Source organism: Aplidium turbinatum, chromosome 18 (genome assembly GCF_918807975.1).
Source record: "Aplidium turbinatum chromosome 18, kaAplTurb1.1, whole genome shotgun sequence".
Taxonomy (NCBI): Eukaryota; Metazoa; Chordata; class Ascidiacea; order Aplousobranchia; family Polyclinidae; genus Aplidium; species Aplidium turbinatum.
The window spans coordinates 20154102-20173557 of NC_137489.1; the positions used below are offsets into that span (position 1 = coordinate 20154102).

Below are 19456 nucleotides of genomic sequence, written 5' to 3' on the forward strand. Positions count from 1 at the left end.
ATTTAAAAAAATGAACAAAAACACTACAAGGCACTTAAAACAAACTTTAAATTAGGACTTAAGGATGTGATTATGAAGTAAATTTCCAAGAATAAACTGAAAACGCACTGGATATTGTACAGTACACAAAAATCAAGTAATGCCACTTTGTGTATGTATACTACATTGATTGATTGATTGAATTTTTATCCTCGGACTGGGAAAGCTTCAATGCAGAGCTTAATCCTGGCAGTTTTGCATACTTGTAGAGGCTTTGAATCACTGACGCAGGCCCGGTCACCGAGATTGACAGAGTGAAGTTTCTGACTGGTGAAGTCTTGTTGCCGGGGAACTATTCCATCCACTAGATGTCGCTGAATGGAGAGCAGTCCCTAACGTGCGTTGCTTAAGCGCACACCCCGAGAGTCGAACCAGCGCCGCTTGATCTTGAAGCTTCTTCGTTCCAGAAGTGATGCGCTAACCAATTGAGCTATCGGGGCGGACATTAAAACTCATTCATGCAAGAAGGTCTTATAGTTAAACTGGTGAAAGTACTACTCTACTGTAGTCTGTATATATGATGTGAAATACAATTTAGGAGGCTAATTACTAGGGCCATTTAAAGTCATTAAAGTCATATTTTTTTCTATGCATCAGTAAGTCGTGAAATCAATTTTAACGCAAAAACCGCATCCCTATGAGGTATATTAAGAAAGTTATGAAGTCATATAAAGTCATATTTTCCTGGTTAGGTCATATATCAGCTTTTTAAGTTATATAGTCATATTTTTGAGTTATAAAGTCATACCGTTGTATACTTTAAATAAAAAATACCAATTTAAGCGGTGAAGCAATTAAGCACTAAGAAAGTAAGGCAATTTCTGATTGAACGAAGGCAAACTGTAGGATTAGCCTACATAACACTTACAGTCACAGACCTATATTTTATGAGGTCACACATTGAGGTCAACTTAATACTCAAAATGGAAAGTTGTACGTACACCATCAAAGAGGCCCATGCTGATCTAAATGCCCTTGATTTCGGAAAAGATCTGCTTGAGCTCAAAAATTGCACTAAGAAGCGATTGGACAAAAACGATGTGAAACAAATTATGGAGCTACAAAGACAAGACATTTCACCAGCGCTTTATGCAAAACTGCAGAAGTGTCAACCCACGTCAGCGTCTGTGGAGCGCTCATTTTCCTTACTAAAGTCATTTTTACGTCCAACACTACATGAAACTGTACTACAACAGTGGTTTAAAATAAAAATGGATGTGTATTACTGTTATGTTGTGTATGTTTTACTCTTTAGTTCCGTGAGTGACGTTGTTCGTATGTAAAAACAAACGATTTTCACATAAAGTCATATAAAGTCATATTTTCCAAAAAATAAAGTCATATTATTGATTTTTTAAGGTCATATAAAAATGGCCTTACTAATTACCAATTACAGATTCTGGATTCTAACGCATGGCTGTTTCAGAGCATTTGCCTAAATGGCCACGCAATCGCTCAATTGCTCATCGATTACTATATATAATATATATATAAATGATAAAAAATATTTAAACATGATGGCATAAATGCTCCTTGCCTTCAAATCTAAAGCAAATGATGCAATAATGTGATTTCTACCACGGTAGCATCAACTTGGTATAGAAATCAGTGGATGATGCAACATCCAACTTGATCTTGAAATTAATGGATGATGCAACATTCAAGCAACAACAGCCCTAGTGCATTATTTTATTGAGTTATGCAAGCATGTACTGTGAGTGAAAGGCACTTCATTCGTAAAATGTAGTTTTGAGGTGAAATAAGCATGAATCTACCTTTTTTTGCATCTTTTTAAAAAAAAAACAATAAAACCCAAAAAAACCCGGGTTTTTTTAAAAAAACCCGGGCGGGTTGGGCTTTTTTAAAAAACCCCGGGTTTTTCTCAACCCTGCCACCAGGCCAATCAACCTACCAACTAACTGGATTAAAAAAACAAAAACATCTTCCTTGGACGGAACAGCATGACGATTCCACCATCTTAGATTGGTGAAAGGTTTCAATATTAGCGACATGTGAGACAATTGTACTTAGTTTCACGAAACGTCAAACTTGTTTGAAACAAGAAATTACACATAGAGCACATACAAGAGTCAATCATTTCTGGTTTTTAAGAAACGAATTTTCAAATCTACATTTCGCACTCTGTGGCTTCTTTGCGGCATGGCATTGTTGCTTACGACCAGGGAAAGGCGATGTCAGAGACAAGGTTGCCAGATTGCAATGTTTTACTACATAGCTCTTCTTCTTTTATTGTCGCACTTGATTCCAAGCATTGACTGAATCTTGCATGAAAAGTTTCCAAGATTCTCGGTCTTTTGCTGTGTGTATTAGATGTATGTTGGTGTTGGTTTTGTCGGTTTGTTGGTTTAAGTAAGTTAATCTTTCTCTGCCTTGGGCACGCTTCCCTTCAATTTTGCCTGTGAGAGAGGGAGAGGTGTTCTAATTTTCCTTTTCGCAGCACGTGTTCTAAAAATTGAAGTCGTTTTTTTAGATATTTTAAACGATGAAATTGCTGAAGGACAGTACGGATTCCTGCCAGACCGCGGCACAAGAAATGATGTCTTTGTATTACAGAATATTGCACAAAGATCAATTGAAATGAAGAAATTTCTGTACATCGCTTTCATTGATTATAAGAAACCTTTCGACTGAGTGAAACACACCAAATTACTGGAGATTCTAGATAACTTTGGAATTGACAATAAGGATCTACGACTCTACGTATTATTCAAAACCTTCACTTTGATCAAATTGCAGCAACAGCGATTGGATATCAATCAAGAGAGGCGTTAGACAAGAATGCGTGCTCTCTCCAAGTCTTTTTTCATTGTATAGTGAGATCATCCTCCGATCTTTTGAAGATGAAGCTGGCGTAAATATTGGGGGAACTAACTTTAATAACATGAGATATGCTGATGACACTGTCTTGGTGGCTGATTCGGAAGCAAAACTACAAAATTTGTTCTACAAAGTAAATAAAAGAAGAAAAATAATTTGGAATGGAAATGAATGCATAGCCGAGTGGTGAGAACCTTGGAACGGCAATCGAAAGGGCGCCGGTTCGACACCGCTCAAGAGCATACGGCTGTGTCTGTGGCAGGACACTTAAAGGCATGCCTGAAGGTGGACATGAAGATTGGCTTCCTTGCCTTCCCGTTCACTTAATCTAAATCTTCAACCACCAGGTGTAAGCCTGGATACGACAAACAAAAACAAAAGAAAACAGAAACAATGACAATCACAAAGAAAAAAGAAACTGAAATTACAATCTGTCAAATTAAAATGAATGGAACAACTATAAAAGAAGTAAAAAGGTTTTCGATGTCTTGGGACAACAATAAACTGGAACGACAAAGATGATGAGGAGTTTAATCTACGTATTGCTCAAGCAAAAAAGCCTCTTTCCAGCAAATGAAATCAATATTATGCAACAAGAACATATCTTTCGCAACCCGATACAGAGTATTGAAGTGTTACATTTATCCATTTTTTAAATATAATTCAGAAACCTGGACATTGTGGACAACTAACAAAAGAATGACTAAAAGAACAAACGGATTTGAAATGCGGGCATTCAAAAAAATGCAGAGGATTTCCTGGACTGCTAGAAAAACCAACCAAAGTGTTTTAAATCAAGTCAAGCAAACAAAGAATCTATTGAAAAATATCAAAGAAAAACTACATTGCTACATGTGCAAAAAAGATTTGGCATGTTTGTTTTAAAGAACTTGCAATATATTGAGTTTCGCTTTTAGCAGCATGATCGTCGCTTACTTCACAATGTAGATATTAACGACCTATTTTAGCTCGATGCTGCGAGTTTGCTGTGGTAATAGAGAATTGCAATAGCTTTCGGAACACAGTTGCCTAGTCATGTGCTGTGACGATTGACGAACTTAAAGGCCAACCATGTGCTACGCCTTAAAGGATTTGTTTTGGGTCAAAGCAGGCAGTGCGACTGTCCACCACAGAAATTTAACATGTTTGTCAAAACAGTTTTCAGAAGGCAATTGCCTTTTAAACACAATACTCTGAACTCATGTAAACTCGCAAGGCACGCAGTACGAGTGACGGGGCTCGTACAACGAACGTAAATGAAAGCATGTTGGTCAGGGCTTTGGTGCCTTTCAGACGACCGAAAGAAACTCCACTTTCAATTAGCAAGGCATGCGCTAGCTGTGATATCATCACTCACAATTTGTACAAGCATAATTTACAACGATAGATGGAAACACAAACATTTCTTGAACGTACGAGCAGCTGGGGATGGGGTTGAGGGCTTCAGCGCCTCTTGAAGCTTCTTTACAAAGTCGATCATGTCAGAAGTCTCCAAGTTGCCCAACAATGCGCACATTGCCTTCACAGTCTGTACCACCCGCTCCAGCTGATGGGGGGAGCTGGTCTGCTGTGGGGCCTGAAATGTTTAGAGGAAAGAGGAGTTATAGAAAGTTATAGAAACCCTAGAAAGCTAAATATTTTCTCACTAATGCAATTTTCATATAAACAAGTTATAACTACAAAAAATACGTGCGATGGCGGGGACTGCTTCTGATAGAAAATAAATAAGTTACAGCGTAAAGCCAGCAGCAAGCCAAGCTGGACCAAGCGAAGGTGGCGAGATAGCGACGTACCTGCTTGACCTCTTCCAATAACTTCTCAGTCTCCTTGTAGAATGTTTCCACCAATATCTGAATCTGCTCCCTGTCAACAAACAACGCATGTACCACGCATGGGCAAACTGGGACGGTCTATGCAACGAAGATAGGTGAGGTATAGAATTGTGAGCGAAAGCAAAGTCGTCACCTAAACGGTTCGAGTGCATTGGTTGGTGCGTTAGTTTGGTTGAAATGTGAGCAAGGTTTTTAATTGAACTTCACATCGTGAACCTCATCATTGGGAAGTTCAAACGGTGCAGACGCGCAAGATCGCGGGATACAAGCGGGGATTATTTATTCCAGCAAAAGAGTTCAATGAGGCTTGCCAAGTCATTAACCCCGAGAACCTCCAGGACAAGTCAGCGAGGACGGGGGTGGATTGTGATCAGGCCGGCACAACACTCAACCCCACTATGGAGGAGCTGTTGCTTACCTGCTCACAACTGTGGCTGGTTTCCCAAGCAATTCCAAGAAATCCTTAACCACTGTTCTCTTGCCATCGTCCTCGTTCTGTGAGAGGAAATAAAAAATAAGTCACGTGTCTGTAAACTCATACAACCAGTCATACTGGAGTTCTGATACATTATAAAATTGTACAACCAAGATATAGTGCGAATTAACGATATAGTGAGACAACCAAGTAATCAAGATTATAGTGAACATAATCATAATATATTGAATAGAACATCATCAATACACTGGTCAACAAAAAATTTGTTGCATTTTCAAATTCATTTGGTCTTGGGTAATTTTGGGGTGCTGAATCCGAACATGACGATATTTTTGGTCTAGAAGCTCTAGATTTTTTGCAAATTTTGATTTTTTTCCTTTTTTGAGTAAAAACTGAATATTTTTCAAAAAAATTATATTTTGATGAATAGGAAAATAAAACATCTTTTACGACTGAAATAACTGCTTGAATGTTTTGTCTATAGCTTAGATCTATACTTACAGATAGAAATGCACCGAAATATTTGAAAAAACATTACAAAATCATTTGAAAAGCGTCGTAGACAAAATTTCAAAAACTATATAGGTTATATACATAACAAACAAATCATTTTCACAACTACAGTAGTAACCATAGCACTGCATGCAGGGCTGCAGGCCTATTGCAATTACAAGCATAAATAAGCTCCTTCAAAAGTTTGATGTTGTGAGAAAAGTTCACTGGCTGAAAATAGAAAGCGAAACCTACACTACATGCTGGGCGAAAATTGGCGTTTGAGGCTCTTGCGTTTGTAAGCTTTTGGGGGGCAGTCTCGTTTAATGCTCCAGCAGTAATCTGCCATCATGTGTCGATTCCATCGGCCTTGGTAACGTTCTTCTACTTTCATAAGATCCTGGTGGAACCGCTCTCCTTGTTCGTCACTGACAGCTCCAAGGTTTTCTGGAAATTTGTCCAGATGAGTGAATAAGAAATGAACTTTAATGCTCATTCTGCATCTTAAGTCGCGGAAAGCAAAGAGCATTTTGCTAACAAGAACCTCGTAATTGTGAGCCTTTTTGTTTCCAAGAAAGTTTTTAGTGACATCCACAAAGGACAACCATGCTGCTCTCTCTGTGGTTTTCATCTTATCGGTGAACTGTTGGTCTCGCACGAGGCTTCGAATTTGTGGTCCATTGAAGACACCAGCTTTAATCTTTTTGTATGAAATGGAGGGAAATGTGTGAACAATATATTGGAAGCTGTCGCTATCAGGGCTTAAAGCTTTCACAAACTGTTTCATCAACCCTAACTTGATATGAAGAGGGGGGAAAACAATTTTGTATCTACTTACAATTGGATCGTTTGGCATGCCGGCTTCAAGTGTTTCACGTATGGGCCAATCCTTTTGGGTCCAATGCTTGTCATTAGCTCTGCTGTCCCACATGCAAAGATAACATGGAAACTTTGTGTATTCTTTTTGCTGACCAAGTAAGAAACCAATCATTTTCAGGTCAACACATAATATCCAATTGTGCTGATGATATTTCAGCAAGTCAATGACTAGCTTAACATCATCATACGATTCTTTTAAGACAGTTGAATGACCAACTGGAACTCCTCCATATGCATTACCATTGTGCAAAAGAACACACTTTAAAAGCTGTCACAGCTTCGCCTGGAACTGTCTATAAATAAGTGCCATTCACTTGAATCATATGAAGAAACTCCTAGTTGGACGAGAAGGCCTGGAATATCATTGCAGTAAATTAACTGCTTTTCCTCTGAAAAAAAAAAGTCATAAACATTTCATCTCGTTTCCTGAAAAACGAAACCTTTTTGGAACGGTCCAATCCGTGTTTTTCACTTAGCCTTGATGCTAAAAGCTCAGCAGCTTGCTTGGATAAGTCCATGTCTCGTACCAAGTCATTTAGTTCTGACAGATTAAATTTCTGAATGGTTTCAGAATTAGAGCCTTCTGAGTCTGCATCTGCTTCCTTAGTATACTCGCATTCCATACTACCGTGGTAAATCTTAGAGTCTGTTTCTTCATCATCGGAGGATGCAAAACCATTAAATACAGGAGGTGGTGGAAACGTTTCAGAGTGAAGGACCGGTCGAATAGCGGAAGGAATATTTGGATAAGAAATATTTTGTCTGTTTTTCCTGCCAATACCCTTGGTGTTAATCAAACAAAAGTAACAATCAGTAAAGTGGTCCTTCGGTTCACGCCACACCATAGGGACACCAAAAGGAAGTCCGTTACGTTTTTTCTTTGTCCAGTCTCTAAGTATTTCTTCGCAATTATGGCAGACAATATGTGAAGCCCATTTCTTCTCTTGATCTCCCAGAGGAACTTGAAAATAAGCTTTGCAGGCCCGCTTTACGAATGGCGTTATATTTCGTCTCTGACGAGGGAATGAGTAATGAGTATATGCCACAAATATAACAAAAAGAATCAACTTTTTTTGGCATTTGTAAAACTAATCATCGTATCGCTGTAAATCGAGGTTAACTGCCGTGGTAACTAGAACTAAATAGTTGGAATTTTGTTTTAAATTTCAGACCAAATGCTGCAAGCCTCAAAATATCCACTGGTGTATTGCATAAAAACTAGAGCTTGCAGAAAAAATCTGATTGCAGATTTGGAATCAGTGGCTAAAACACATTCAGAATCGATCAAAAAATCTCTTGCAACAAGATTTTTTTTTTTTTTTGTTTACCAGTGATAATCAACATAGTAATCAAGATATAGTGAGATAACCAAAATACATAACAACTAACTTTGCCACCTTGTCCAGTAGTCAAGATTTAGTTGAACAACAATTACTGCTACGTCGTTACTGCAATCCAGTAATCAATGAAAGGTAAAAGAACGGTCGAAAGGAATCGCATCCTGCCCGACATTGATCAACAACGCGGCTGTTTATCGTTGGGGATCAGAAGCCGTAGTGGCTGCTCATAAAACTTATGTTGTTGTGGCACAATCGCAGCGCCATCCGTGGTAGCGCAGATGGCGGAATGGGTCACGAAATGAAAATGCGCCTGATTGCGTGAGAATATCTTGCAGGATTAAAAGCGTATTAGGAAAATTTGATGAAAAGTTTAGGAGCGAAGTTTTGTTTTGGAATTTTAAAAGCGTATCTCTTGCTAGTTTGGCAATATAAAATGCACAACGCATTTCGGTGTGCAGTTGATAGCAGTAAGAAAAATTAAATGATTTATTGAATTAAAACAAAAAGATGCATTTCAAACGATTTAATTGCATTGCCGAGTGGTGAGACCCATCGTACGACGTTCGAAAGATCACCGGTTCGACATCGCTCAAGAACATGACATGGGCCAAGCTAGTCAATTGTGTAATAACTTACCGATCTTTGCAGAGACTGGTCGATCTTGCTCCTTTGACAAAGCTCCAGTTTGATGTCCTGTTCAAACTTCCTGCACTCCCTCACGTACTGGTACAGGCTCAACTGAGATTTGCTGCAAGCGCAGTCAGATGAGTGTCAGGGGGAATCTATGCATATCTTACACACAAGGCCTGTGGAGTCGGGAGGGTTAGCGTGCAGCCGTCGGAAAGAAAGAGTCGACTCAGGCTTTACACAAAACGATGAACAAAAAAGTTTCTGTTTGTAACCTTATTTCAAAATGTCGTTTTTTTCTATGTCATTACACTCTAAAACTGAAACAAAATCCAAATGTTTGGTCTTGTCAGTTTGTGTCACTTAAAGTCGCCCCTTCAATTTCTATCGCAGCTTCCCGAATGAAACATATTTTTAAATCATAATACACGTCGGTCTTGAAATTTAGAAGTGCACAATACTTGGATCACGTTTAAGTATACAATAAATAGATTAAAAACAAACTGTTATATACTCCACTAAATCTTTCATAAACACGCAACATGTTTGCCCTGGACATCTTCCTCACCTTTATAATAATTGAATTTAAACTGCTTGAACAAGACAAATAATATTTAAAACCAAACCCCCATTACTTATAACACTATTATCCTAATTTAATGCGTTTTCAAAAAACTATTTATTATTTTTTGTTCCCATAATTGGTTCAAATACATTGGTATGCCTGCTGCTCTTTGAGCGTACCTGATCAGATACTCCTGTCTTCCAACAACTCTGAAAATGAAATCATCGGCGGAAACGGAGGATATGTCCTCGTAAGCAATGCACAAGGCCTGACTGACAATGTGCTCCACTGATGCGTTTACTGAAACAAGAAAGGAAGTTGACAGCTCAACCAGATACGAGCACCCAGTCCTCTAGATTTCAACTTTGCAGATCAACAGCGTGGACTAGCAATAAATACAATAGCTAGGCAGTGGTAGCCAACCTTTAATGCAAGCTAACCCCATAAGACAATTTTGCAAAACTGTTTTAAATGAATATATAAATTTTGCTCCATCATTGTAATTTTTCTAAAATCAGTGAATTCAGGCAGCCCCAAAGAAATCTGTTGGCCTTTATGTCCGAAATGGCCCTTATGTCTGGAATTGCTGGGTAAAACAAAACACTACACTGGGTAGGTTTTAGTGCCTGCCATAAAAACAAAAGTTATATTTCAACTACAAAGTAAAAGTATGAACTTCAACAAACGAGACTTTCCATATCAAAGTTGCACAATAACAAACAGTCTGTAGCCATCCCATAGCCTCATAGCTATCTTTAAAGCAATATTACATTGCTCAAAGTTCTGAACTTCTATGTCAGTAGAAGACATGTGAGCAGTCTGCACGATGATTACTAACGAAAAGAAATATGAACAGAATAGCGACATATCTTAGGAAGCACAACTTTTCGCTTGAGTCCTACAACCTATTAGAGCTAGTGCGTAGAACCATTGTCGCTTGACTCTGATATCTGTCAGCCGATCCTAAAAGACCTAGCAAATTGTTTGGCTCATTCGAGCATTTTCATTTCTTAACTCTCTTCATCGTGGGCTTACTTTGTGACGTCATGCATTCATGCGTGACGTATAAACAATAGCAAATAGAAAGTGCCTTCACGTGCGTTCGAACCAGAAGTGAGTAGCTCCAGGAAAGACGCGACTTGGCGCCAATCGATAACCGAGTTCACTGTGATGAGACAATATTACTCGGCGCTGCCTCGCGGCGAGGAGCTACAATACCAGCTTGTTGTTTTTGTTTGTCGTATCCAGGTTTACACCTGGGGGTTGAAGATTTAGATTAAGTGGACGGGAAGGCAAGGAAGCCAATCTTCATGTCCACCTTCAGGCATGATAATGATGTTCTCACCATCGCACTCGAAGGTGACGGGTTGTGTGATGTCATCAGTGGTGACGGAAACTCGAACAGTGCGTTCTTCAATGTCACTTCCGTCCGAGCCACCTGTGAAACGTCGCTAGAATCAACCAAAAACTTTCGCTGATTGCTATTCAAATAGATATTAATAGACATTATTATTGTATTTATTGTTTATTTTATTATTTATTTTATTGATAATTATTCTTCTTTTATTTGAATAAGCTTAACTGAAGATGATCTAGCTGATCAAAATCGATTTTAGCTATTTATGATTGAACTGACTCGTGTGAAAATAAATTTGTTTATATTACAAGACATGTATCCGAGTCATTCATATCAAGCATTGTTGTGGGTTTGACACCTGTCCGAAGATATTTCATTTTCTTGAAATACAAACTTAGCAATTTTTTTCCACTTTTTGAAAATAAAACTCTTCTGCTTTCTATAAAAGTAAGACCCATGCAGTTTGGCAAACAAAGACCAGAGTAATGACTAATGGTGATTGCAAACAGTGTGTATTTTTTAGAGCTTGGGCTCTTAAAGAGCCCGTGGCAGTTAAAGGGTATTCATTTCTCCTGCTACTTTAATTATATTGAAGCATTTCAATTAAATGAACATGCTGTGACTAAACCAAAATGATAAAACTTAATTTCTCTACACAAAATAAAACAATTAAGACTCGATGAGATCTTACAAGAGTGATGCCAGTGCCAATCTTCACATTGATTCATGAGGCTGATCACATGACCAGGATTGGACAGAGGGTCAACATGCTTGAAACCATCCTTCAATTGCTCCACCATGCGTCCAAATCGAAGCAGCTCTGCCGTCTCATCAATTTCCACCAAGTCAGCCATACCGGAATGCTTATTCTGCGACATCATGCAACATATCCATCATTATATCATTGATGAAAATATTATGATGTAATCGATCGACCACCCCAATAGTGGTGACAAAACAGAGTTTGGATGATGATGATCAGAGGAAACCGCACTTCCAACTGTTCAACAAAATCGCGTCTTTTGAAAATCAACGTCAGCCTGACTGGCCAGCTGATTCCAAATGAGAAAATCGTCTTCGTCCTATTCCATTTCATTTATAATTCTAACACCAACAATAAAATGAACGAAAACCTTCAGGTGAGCAAGATGTAGCCGAACGAAAACACCTGTTTAAAGCCATACAAATTTCAGTTGTGGATGAAGAAGTTGACAAATAGTACAAAACATAAAATCGTTAAAACTTGAAAAATAGCTCAAAGTCGTCGTTGACATTATACAGTGCGCACATCGAAGATAGCGAATGATTGATTAGTATGTTGGCATTACGATAACCAAACTTACATCGTCCGGTAAACAAGTTTCAAAATCATCAACTAGCATGTGAATGTGAAATACTTGGTCTGGCAAAGAGAGAAAAATACTAAAATCTTGTAAGGCAACCTGCTAGTCGGTCATTTTAGAAATAATTTGCCAAACATACATATCCCATACCATACACTTGATTCCCAATGTACAAGAATTAACGCGAAAACAATAAAACGAAACGAGCACATCGCCACTTGATGGCGCACTCACTTCATTGTGGCTGAACTGGCGACCAATCCCCCTCTCAGCTGTTACGTCATTATGCCGATCTGGAATTTTATATATTTACTAAATTATTCTGTGAACGAGAAAATAGTTGAAGGTTGAACACCAAACGTTCCGTTGAACGAGCACGATCAGGCAACATGTTGTGCGCGTAGTCGGTGTAAGGAGTTGCAGCTAAAGCCACAAGCTGAAATGTCATTCCTTTTTCGTCTCCAACACACTGGTGAAACAACTCAATTTTCTTTGTAGTGAAGCAAAACAAACGCGGCATTTTTACTTGTCCGCACAATTAATGTGCACGAAAACTTTTGCCTCACCGAAACAGTACTGATTTCATGCTAGTATAGTAGGAACAATAACATAACATTACAAAAGAGACTGTTCCCCCAGACATTGATTGTCATTTTATAATCATGTCGGTGAGTGTCCTGACAGTTCATCCGGTGAGTGTACGAGGCTAGTACCACCTGATGTTAAGAATTGGTAGCACTACATTAAAAGTAAAATTTTAGAAAGACTACGACCATGGTTACCTAGAGATACAGCCTGATTTGTCACATTCTACAGAATTTCCCAGATTTTGCCAACTTTTGGTAACGGTCTGAAAGAATAAAATTTTCTAAAAAATATATTTTAACGTCTTTTTTCCTGTCTTCCTCAGGTGACAAAATGGGTTTTAACATCATCAGGCGTTGAAAAACAAAGACAATTTGATTCATAAAATTTCAGTCAGAGTGTCAACCACTCAAACAGTGCGCACAACAAACAGTCTTCCTCATACGACGAAGAAGAACTACTCAAAACAGACTTATTGGACGTTTTTTTCTCATTTCTACTGCTTTCCCAAGACAACAAAAAGCTTTTGTATCAGTACGAGTCAGCAAAAAGTAAAAAAATCTTAGAACATTACAGGCAAACAGTAGCAATGGAGGTAGTTAAAATCTTCAAAATGTGACAAATCAGGCAGCATCTCCAGGGAGCCATACTACGACCTATAAAACTTATAAAAAGAACACTGGGCGGTTAAAATCAACGTTAGCAGAAGCTGCAAGTTAAACGACTCATCAAAGATGTGAAAATAATTGATTTGAGGATTAGAGATGTGCCAGGTGTGAGGAATACCGGCCAATTTGGGGATAGGGTGTGGCCGTGGGCAAATTATTATGAAAATAAAATTAAACATAAAAATATTACACATTTGCATTTTTTTATATTCAGTCACGATAAAATTGTCATTTTTGAAGAATCATCGCTGATGTGCATACTGCAAGTAGCCAGCTATTGAAAAATCAGTGAATGTTTACATTGATTCAACGTCTACAAATTTCCAGGTTTTGGAAGGTTACATTTTGCTTAGTGTCGCAGTTTTGCCATTTTCCGCAACAACCTGGGGAGTCATTGCCTAAGGCAGTGGTGCTTAAACTTTTTTCGTTGCAGCACCTTTGAAAAAGTGTCTGGGTTTGCGACGCACTCAGCCATAGGCATTCTAGAATTGTTATTTGCTTGAATGCAAATGTTGAGTTTGAATGCATATGTCAGGTGATAACAGTATCTGTGAGCGTTTTATTACCACAATTGAGTTAGATACGAAACGGAATCATTTTACATCGCTTTTGGACAATTGAAATGACGCACAAGAGCGTCGCCACGCACAGTTTGAGAACCTCTGGTTTAGAATAAATCCTTTTCGCCAAAAAAAACATGTTTTTAGAATAGTTCTACATTGCCTGATTCATGATATAGTGCTGGGACTACATTATCACGGTTTTCTTTTTCTTCTCGCTTCAGTTATAATTTATCTAAAAAGAATTTATCTAAAAATTTGTGACTTAGAAAGTGGACATATAGGAGGGCATACAATATCAACTCACGCAATTCCACAAAATTTCAAACTTAGCACTTTTGAGCATAACACTGAGTTATGCGGCAACTCCCAGTAGGGTTGTTTTGACAGAAAGGTTGTTTGGCACATACGTACATACTTTGAAACAAAGCAAACTACTTCTTCACCTCAAAATTAGTTTATTATCAAACTTGGGATGGGTACATCTCCAATCTGGGTTTAATGACTCAACGTTACTTTGTTTTGGAATTATCGCTCTGGTAAGTAACTAAAAGAATCATTAGCGGATGCTAGATCAACTACTAACTGTCGCGCTATTCGTGCAGTGCTATACAAAGTAGCCTGCCTTGCGCAATGTGAACAAAGCCTGTTCATAGGGGTTCTCAACTGCCTCCAAAGAATCCATGCCAGACCTACTCTCATGCATGCACAACCGTTCATTTCAAACGCTAAGCATTGATTTGTTGATGACGAGAACTAATCTCTGAAGCGACAACACGTAACAATCGCACATGCAACTACAAACAGATCACTGACTGAAGTGGCACGAAACAACGCTGGCCTCAGCACCCAAGAGACCAACAACTACTTCCTTCAATTACTCTGAAATACTTTTACGCATGCAATCAGCAGCAAGCACAATAAAGGAAGATAGCATTTCGTTTTCATTTGTTTTTGTTGTTTCGACGTTTCATAGTGAGAAATAAACTAAAACCACAACAAAGTTAACACTCTGGATAGTTACCTACCTGTCGAAATCAGCGTGTCCTGATCGAATGCACCAGTCGAACCCTGCAAACATGACACGGGGTAAGACAACCATCATTACAGCTTCCTGACCCTTAACGAGAAGGCAACCAACCGATGAATTCCTGTCTGCCTTTTCTCTTCTACCACCTTTGCAACCAACCAATTGGTGACAAGGTCTTAATAAATAGTGCGCATACGAACACAAACCTTCCCCTTTGTGAATGAAACAGAGCTGGCACTCGGGTTACCACGCTCAGCTATGTCCAACCAACGCGGGTCTCTGGGTCAAGGTTATGTTTTTATTTCAAGAGCGCCATCAATGACAATATCTATACAAAAATGTAGCATGGAAAAGCATGGACAATTGGACATGAATTAAAATAAAACAAATGCAACAACTGTCAATTTTGTGCATTCAGCCTCAGTGTGGCATCCAATGTAGGCCTAGTAGCTACCCGATTCTTTCTGTTAATTGGCAGATTTGCTGCTACCATGCCGTTTGTAATAATTTTATAGGCCAACTTATTCCAAATTGTTGATAAAGTTGACAAAGTTGTGTGACAAAGTTGCAACTTTGAAAAGAAGTAGTTACATAACCAGCACCCGTGGCTCAGTGGTTATCGCCTTCGCATCTGGTGCTGGTAGCCCTGGGTTCGATTCCAGGTCGAGTCATACCAAAGACTTTAAAAAGGGAACCGATTGTGTTCTTTCTTGCATAACGCAGTGAGGATAAATCGGGTAATAATCTGGTGACATATCACCCTCTTCCAATCTGCCTTGAGCCAGCATGGAAGCAGTACGGCTCATAAAATCACATGGAACCCTGTCAAGTAACCCATGTTGATGCGCAATCTGCTGCAAGCGGAGATAGCAAATGATTAATTATTAGTTACATAACTTGATCACATGGGTTATGAATCTACATCTCTATTTACTCCAAATTGAGGAAATTTTCTTTATCGGTGCATATTGTTTTTCTTTCTTTTGTTACTGTATTTTATTTTCACAATATCGTTTCTACCGGATTCCGACAATAAAAAATAAATTGAATTGAACATTTCTTTACATATCCACCGTCCAACAAGGTGTCACTTTTTGACTTATTCTGACCCCCATTTTACAGAAGTTTGCATAGCGAACATTTGCTTCAAAATTGCACATTCAAAACACACTTTGCTAATAGTTTGAATAGAATTTGAACAACTACAGCTTAACGTTTCTTCTATTAATATTAACTTTTATAATTCTATTGCGAATTGAATCGCAGAAATTTCACCTCGGACTTTAAGGGAATAAGACATAATATTTTTTACTCGAACAAATTCACCTCTAGCTGCGACGTCATCATCTAGGTTAGCTGAAGGTCTTAATAATTACGTCTTAACTTGACAGAATGTGATTAATGTAAAACAAAGGAATTAACAGTTTGCCTACAATGTGCTTCGGCAACATTTTAACTGTTGAAAAAATAATAGTACTTTATTTTCAGTTCAAGGTGAATTGAAATACAAGACACAAGCAACAGGGCCACAAGTGTTTCAGACGGCCGGCCTGTGATCCATGGGTTGGACATAGCTACGGTAAAGCTTGTTTTCATTTGATGCCACTCGCTGTTCTACTGATACAGACTGCTGAGTGTTGCAAAGGGCATTTGGAAAAAGCGTTTCTTTGGGAAAGATTGACTAATTCAAATAACGGCAGTGCAAAGCTATTAAACATATGTTATAAAATATTCATTGAAAGTACACTGCGCGATCGACAATACTAGCGTAGCGGGAGTACAATCAACACCGCATGCGCCAACACTCTGATGCGGTCAATGCGGTAACTATGGAGTCGTCGCCAGATGGGGCTAATCGAGAATAAAAGTTAATGCTGCCAGTTTCGCAGTGAAATTTGCGCAATTGCAAGGCTACAATTGTAAAATTAAGAAACAAATTCATTCGCTACTCTGCAAACGTTGCCTTAAATTCATAATATATACGCACAAAAATTAATTTGCGCAATATAATTTTTTTTATAGATAGCACAGCCTCAGATGAATAGCAAATGATGGAATTGCGGATATGGAAGCAATGAGGTGGCAAGAAAATGCGCAATAAATTGTTGTCACAAATCCGAATCAGCAACCCCACACAATGCAAAATCAGCCAAAAAAATGTGCAAGTGCAAACTTCATTTTAAGTTTTTCATGAGCACTTTTCCTCTCAATGATGTTTCGTATTTTGAGATGTCGTTTCCAAAATTCAAGTTTTCTACATCCGATACTATTGCGCACAAAGGCGTTAATCACACGGGGGCAGAGGAGTGGCACTGACTCGGGTCTGATATAGAGGGGGCAGGATATGTCTGCATCCTCAGTCGTTTGTTAGTAATATTTAAAAATGCATTGAAGGGATACTAAAGGAAAAACCTGACTTGGCGATTTTCCACGTTCTTTCTGTTTAACATGCTATCATAAAACGATTTTCAATAAAATTTTGCCCCATTGCGGTCTGACCACCATTGCGCGCGTGCTTTTGTCAGAGCGTTCAAAGCGAGATTGTGCTTGAGCAGCGAAGCGTGCGACTGTACAGTCTGCGTCACTAGAGACTAGCAATCAGCTGATCTCGCAATAATTGTTACTGCAGGCGATTTGACTGTAGGCTATGTATGTATGTACATCAAAACATCAGATTTCAACATCAAAACATCAGACAGTTTGCTCAAAACATCAGATGTGGTAACGTGGCTTTTGTTATTGCTGTCTTTTGTGACGTATTCTCTAGCAGTGTTTGCACTTTTGGTCATTTTGAAAAAATAAATGAAACATTGGGCTTTGGGCCTTGCCAGCGCCATTAAAAACCAATTTTTTTCGGTCGTTTTTAAAAAAATGTATTCTTGAATGTTCAGTTTACGCATTTTAATGCTTAATTCCCGTTTGAAAATTTCATGTAGTAGGCCTTTAACAGCTTTGTCTGAAAACTGCCGGTTTTGCGCTGCTTACGCGAATGCACAAACAACCTTTGTTCACATTCCAAAAAGTTTCCTCAAATGTCTGGTGGCAAACGTGGCGAATCGGATCGTCGTGCTTTGGAAATTTTAGATCGTTTGTTTGACTTTGAGACAAGAGTTGTTTGGAATGTTTGTTACGACTTTTGACAATATGCAGCAATCTAACGAACTTCAGTTACGATTGTGGCCACTTACGTTTTCATGCCTCACAATAACACACAACAATATTAAAGTAAAAAATGTGCTAGGACAAATCCACGGAACAAGATGATAAAAAAATCCATCCCGATAGCTCATTCGGTTGAGTGACCGGATGTGAACGAAAAAAAGGCGAGATTAAGCAGCCATGGTTCAATTCCCGGGGTGTACGATGATAAGCAACGCATGTATGAACAATGAACATTGAACATTCATTCATGAATATCTCCATTCAGAAGCACCAAGTGAGTGGAATAGTAGGCTATAGCCCACAAAGAACAACACTTCTAGAACAAGCGCACACACTTTCTATGTGCACTTGAACAACACTTTAAGGACAGCTCTCTTTGAACAGTGGAATTCAATGGATGGAATAGTTTACAGTTAATAGCAAGCGTAATTTTCACTCTGTCATTTTTATTGACCGGGTCTGTGACAGTAGTGTACAAAGCTTCTACAGGTATACGCAACCGAAGACGTAGAGTCGTAGATGAATCTTTTTCTAGAGGTCAAACCGGTCGTAACAAGTTTGAATCAAGTAATGAAGACAACCGCTTCGGTGCAGATATTCTTGAAAATTGAAATCATAAAAACAACTCATATATCAAATAAAAGAGAAATCTGTTGTCTTCAATTACACCCAAGAATTATTCAACATATCAAACTTTTTCCTTGATAACCTGGCGGAGACAAGGAATCACCTGATCACAGGTGACACGCACAGTTTCAGCGTCTATTTCTGTCCAAGACGTGGTCACATTTTCTCAACACCTGAGTGAGATACAACGCAGGACTTTAGTTCTAACGTAGACTAGGGTGTGGCTGGTGCCGACCAAAAATTAAATACTTTGCTAAATCAACTCTTCTTTTGGCATACTCTGTGGATAGGTGATACAAACTCACCTGCAAAATTTCAGCTGATTTCGACAACATTTAGGTGTAGCACACGGGATTTAAAGATTGGGCAATCATGCGGTACCGAAAATAGTAAAAAATCGCTTATTTTTAACATTTTTCAATAATACAAGCATATTTTCAACTATAAAATGTATTATTGGCCTATGTCAAAGTAAGTATTGTTTGCATTATAATGTTTGGGTATTATTGTGATAATTTATTTGTCATTTCATACAGACACAGTACTACACAAACACAGTTAAAACCAATATTAAATATAATACACATTAGCATAGCAACAATGTTTATGATGTATAGTATACAGAAACCAGGTTTTTGAACTATCCCCAGAGAAACGTTTACACTGGTTAAGAAGAACCTTTCGATTGTTTTCAACAACTTGGAGAATGTTCTGATACTTTTCTTCAGTTTTGGAGTGATGTAAGAAATCAGAAGCAAGCTTCACCCCTCTTTCAGCAGTATCATTTGAAACGTTCACTTGATAATAGCTTTATACTTTGTTGATAAGAAGCATCAGACTCCCAACTTTCAACGCTAGTTCAAGGAATGCTGTATCAATTTTAAACAAATCAAAAAACATTGATGAATCAGCGCCGACAAATTGATCTAAAGATGACGATGATACCTCCTTGAGAAACTGGGGTTTTCCATAACCTTTTTCAGCAGAGAAACCAATTCGGTTGATGAATTTTGTACCTTTATCAAAGCTCTTAAGTTTTGTTGCAATTTTTTCCTTTGAGGACAAGTTAACCTTTG

The 19456-nt window shown here is 38.4% G+C and overlaps 1 protein-coding gene across 1 annotated transcript in view; it reads right to left on the minus strand.

The window, feature by feature from the left end:
• The window catches only part of LOC145787273 (phosphatidylinositol 4-phosphate 3-kinase C2 domain-containing subunit beta-like), a 49410-nt gene that overhangs the window by 14319 nt on the left and 15635 nt on the right, over positions 1 to 19456 (minus strand). Inside the window, exons 5-13 of the mRNA XM_082598984.1 lie at positions 14590 to 14632; positions 11983 to 12041; positions 11097 to 11274; positions 10394 to 10486; positions 9228 to 9348; positions 8493 to 8604; positions 5128 to 5204; positions 4671 to 4740; positions 4294 to 4453 (exon numbers count right to left, since the gene is read on the minus strand). Coding sequence (XP_082455110.1) covers positions 4294 to 4453; positions 4671 to 4740; positions 5128 to 5204; positions 8493 to 8604; positions 9228 to 9348; positions 10394 to 10486; positions 11097 to 11274; positions 11983 to 12041; positions 14590 to 14632 — 913 coding nt within the window. The remainder of the gene's footprint in view (positions 1 to 4293; positions 4454 to 4670; positions 4741 to 5127; positions 5205 to 8492; positions 8605 to 9227; positions 9349 to 10393; positions 10487 to 11096; positions 11275 to 11982; positions 12042 to 14589; positions 14633 to 19456) is intronic.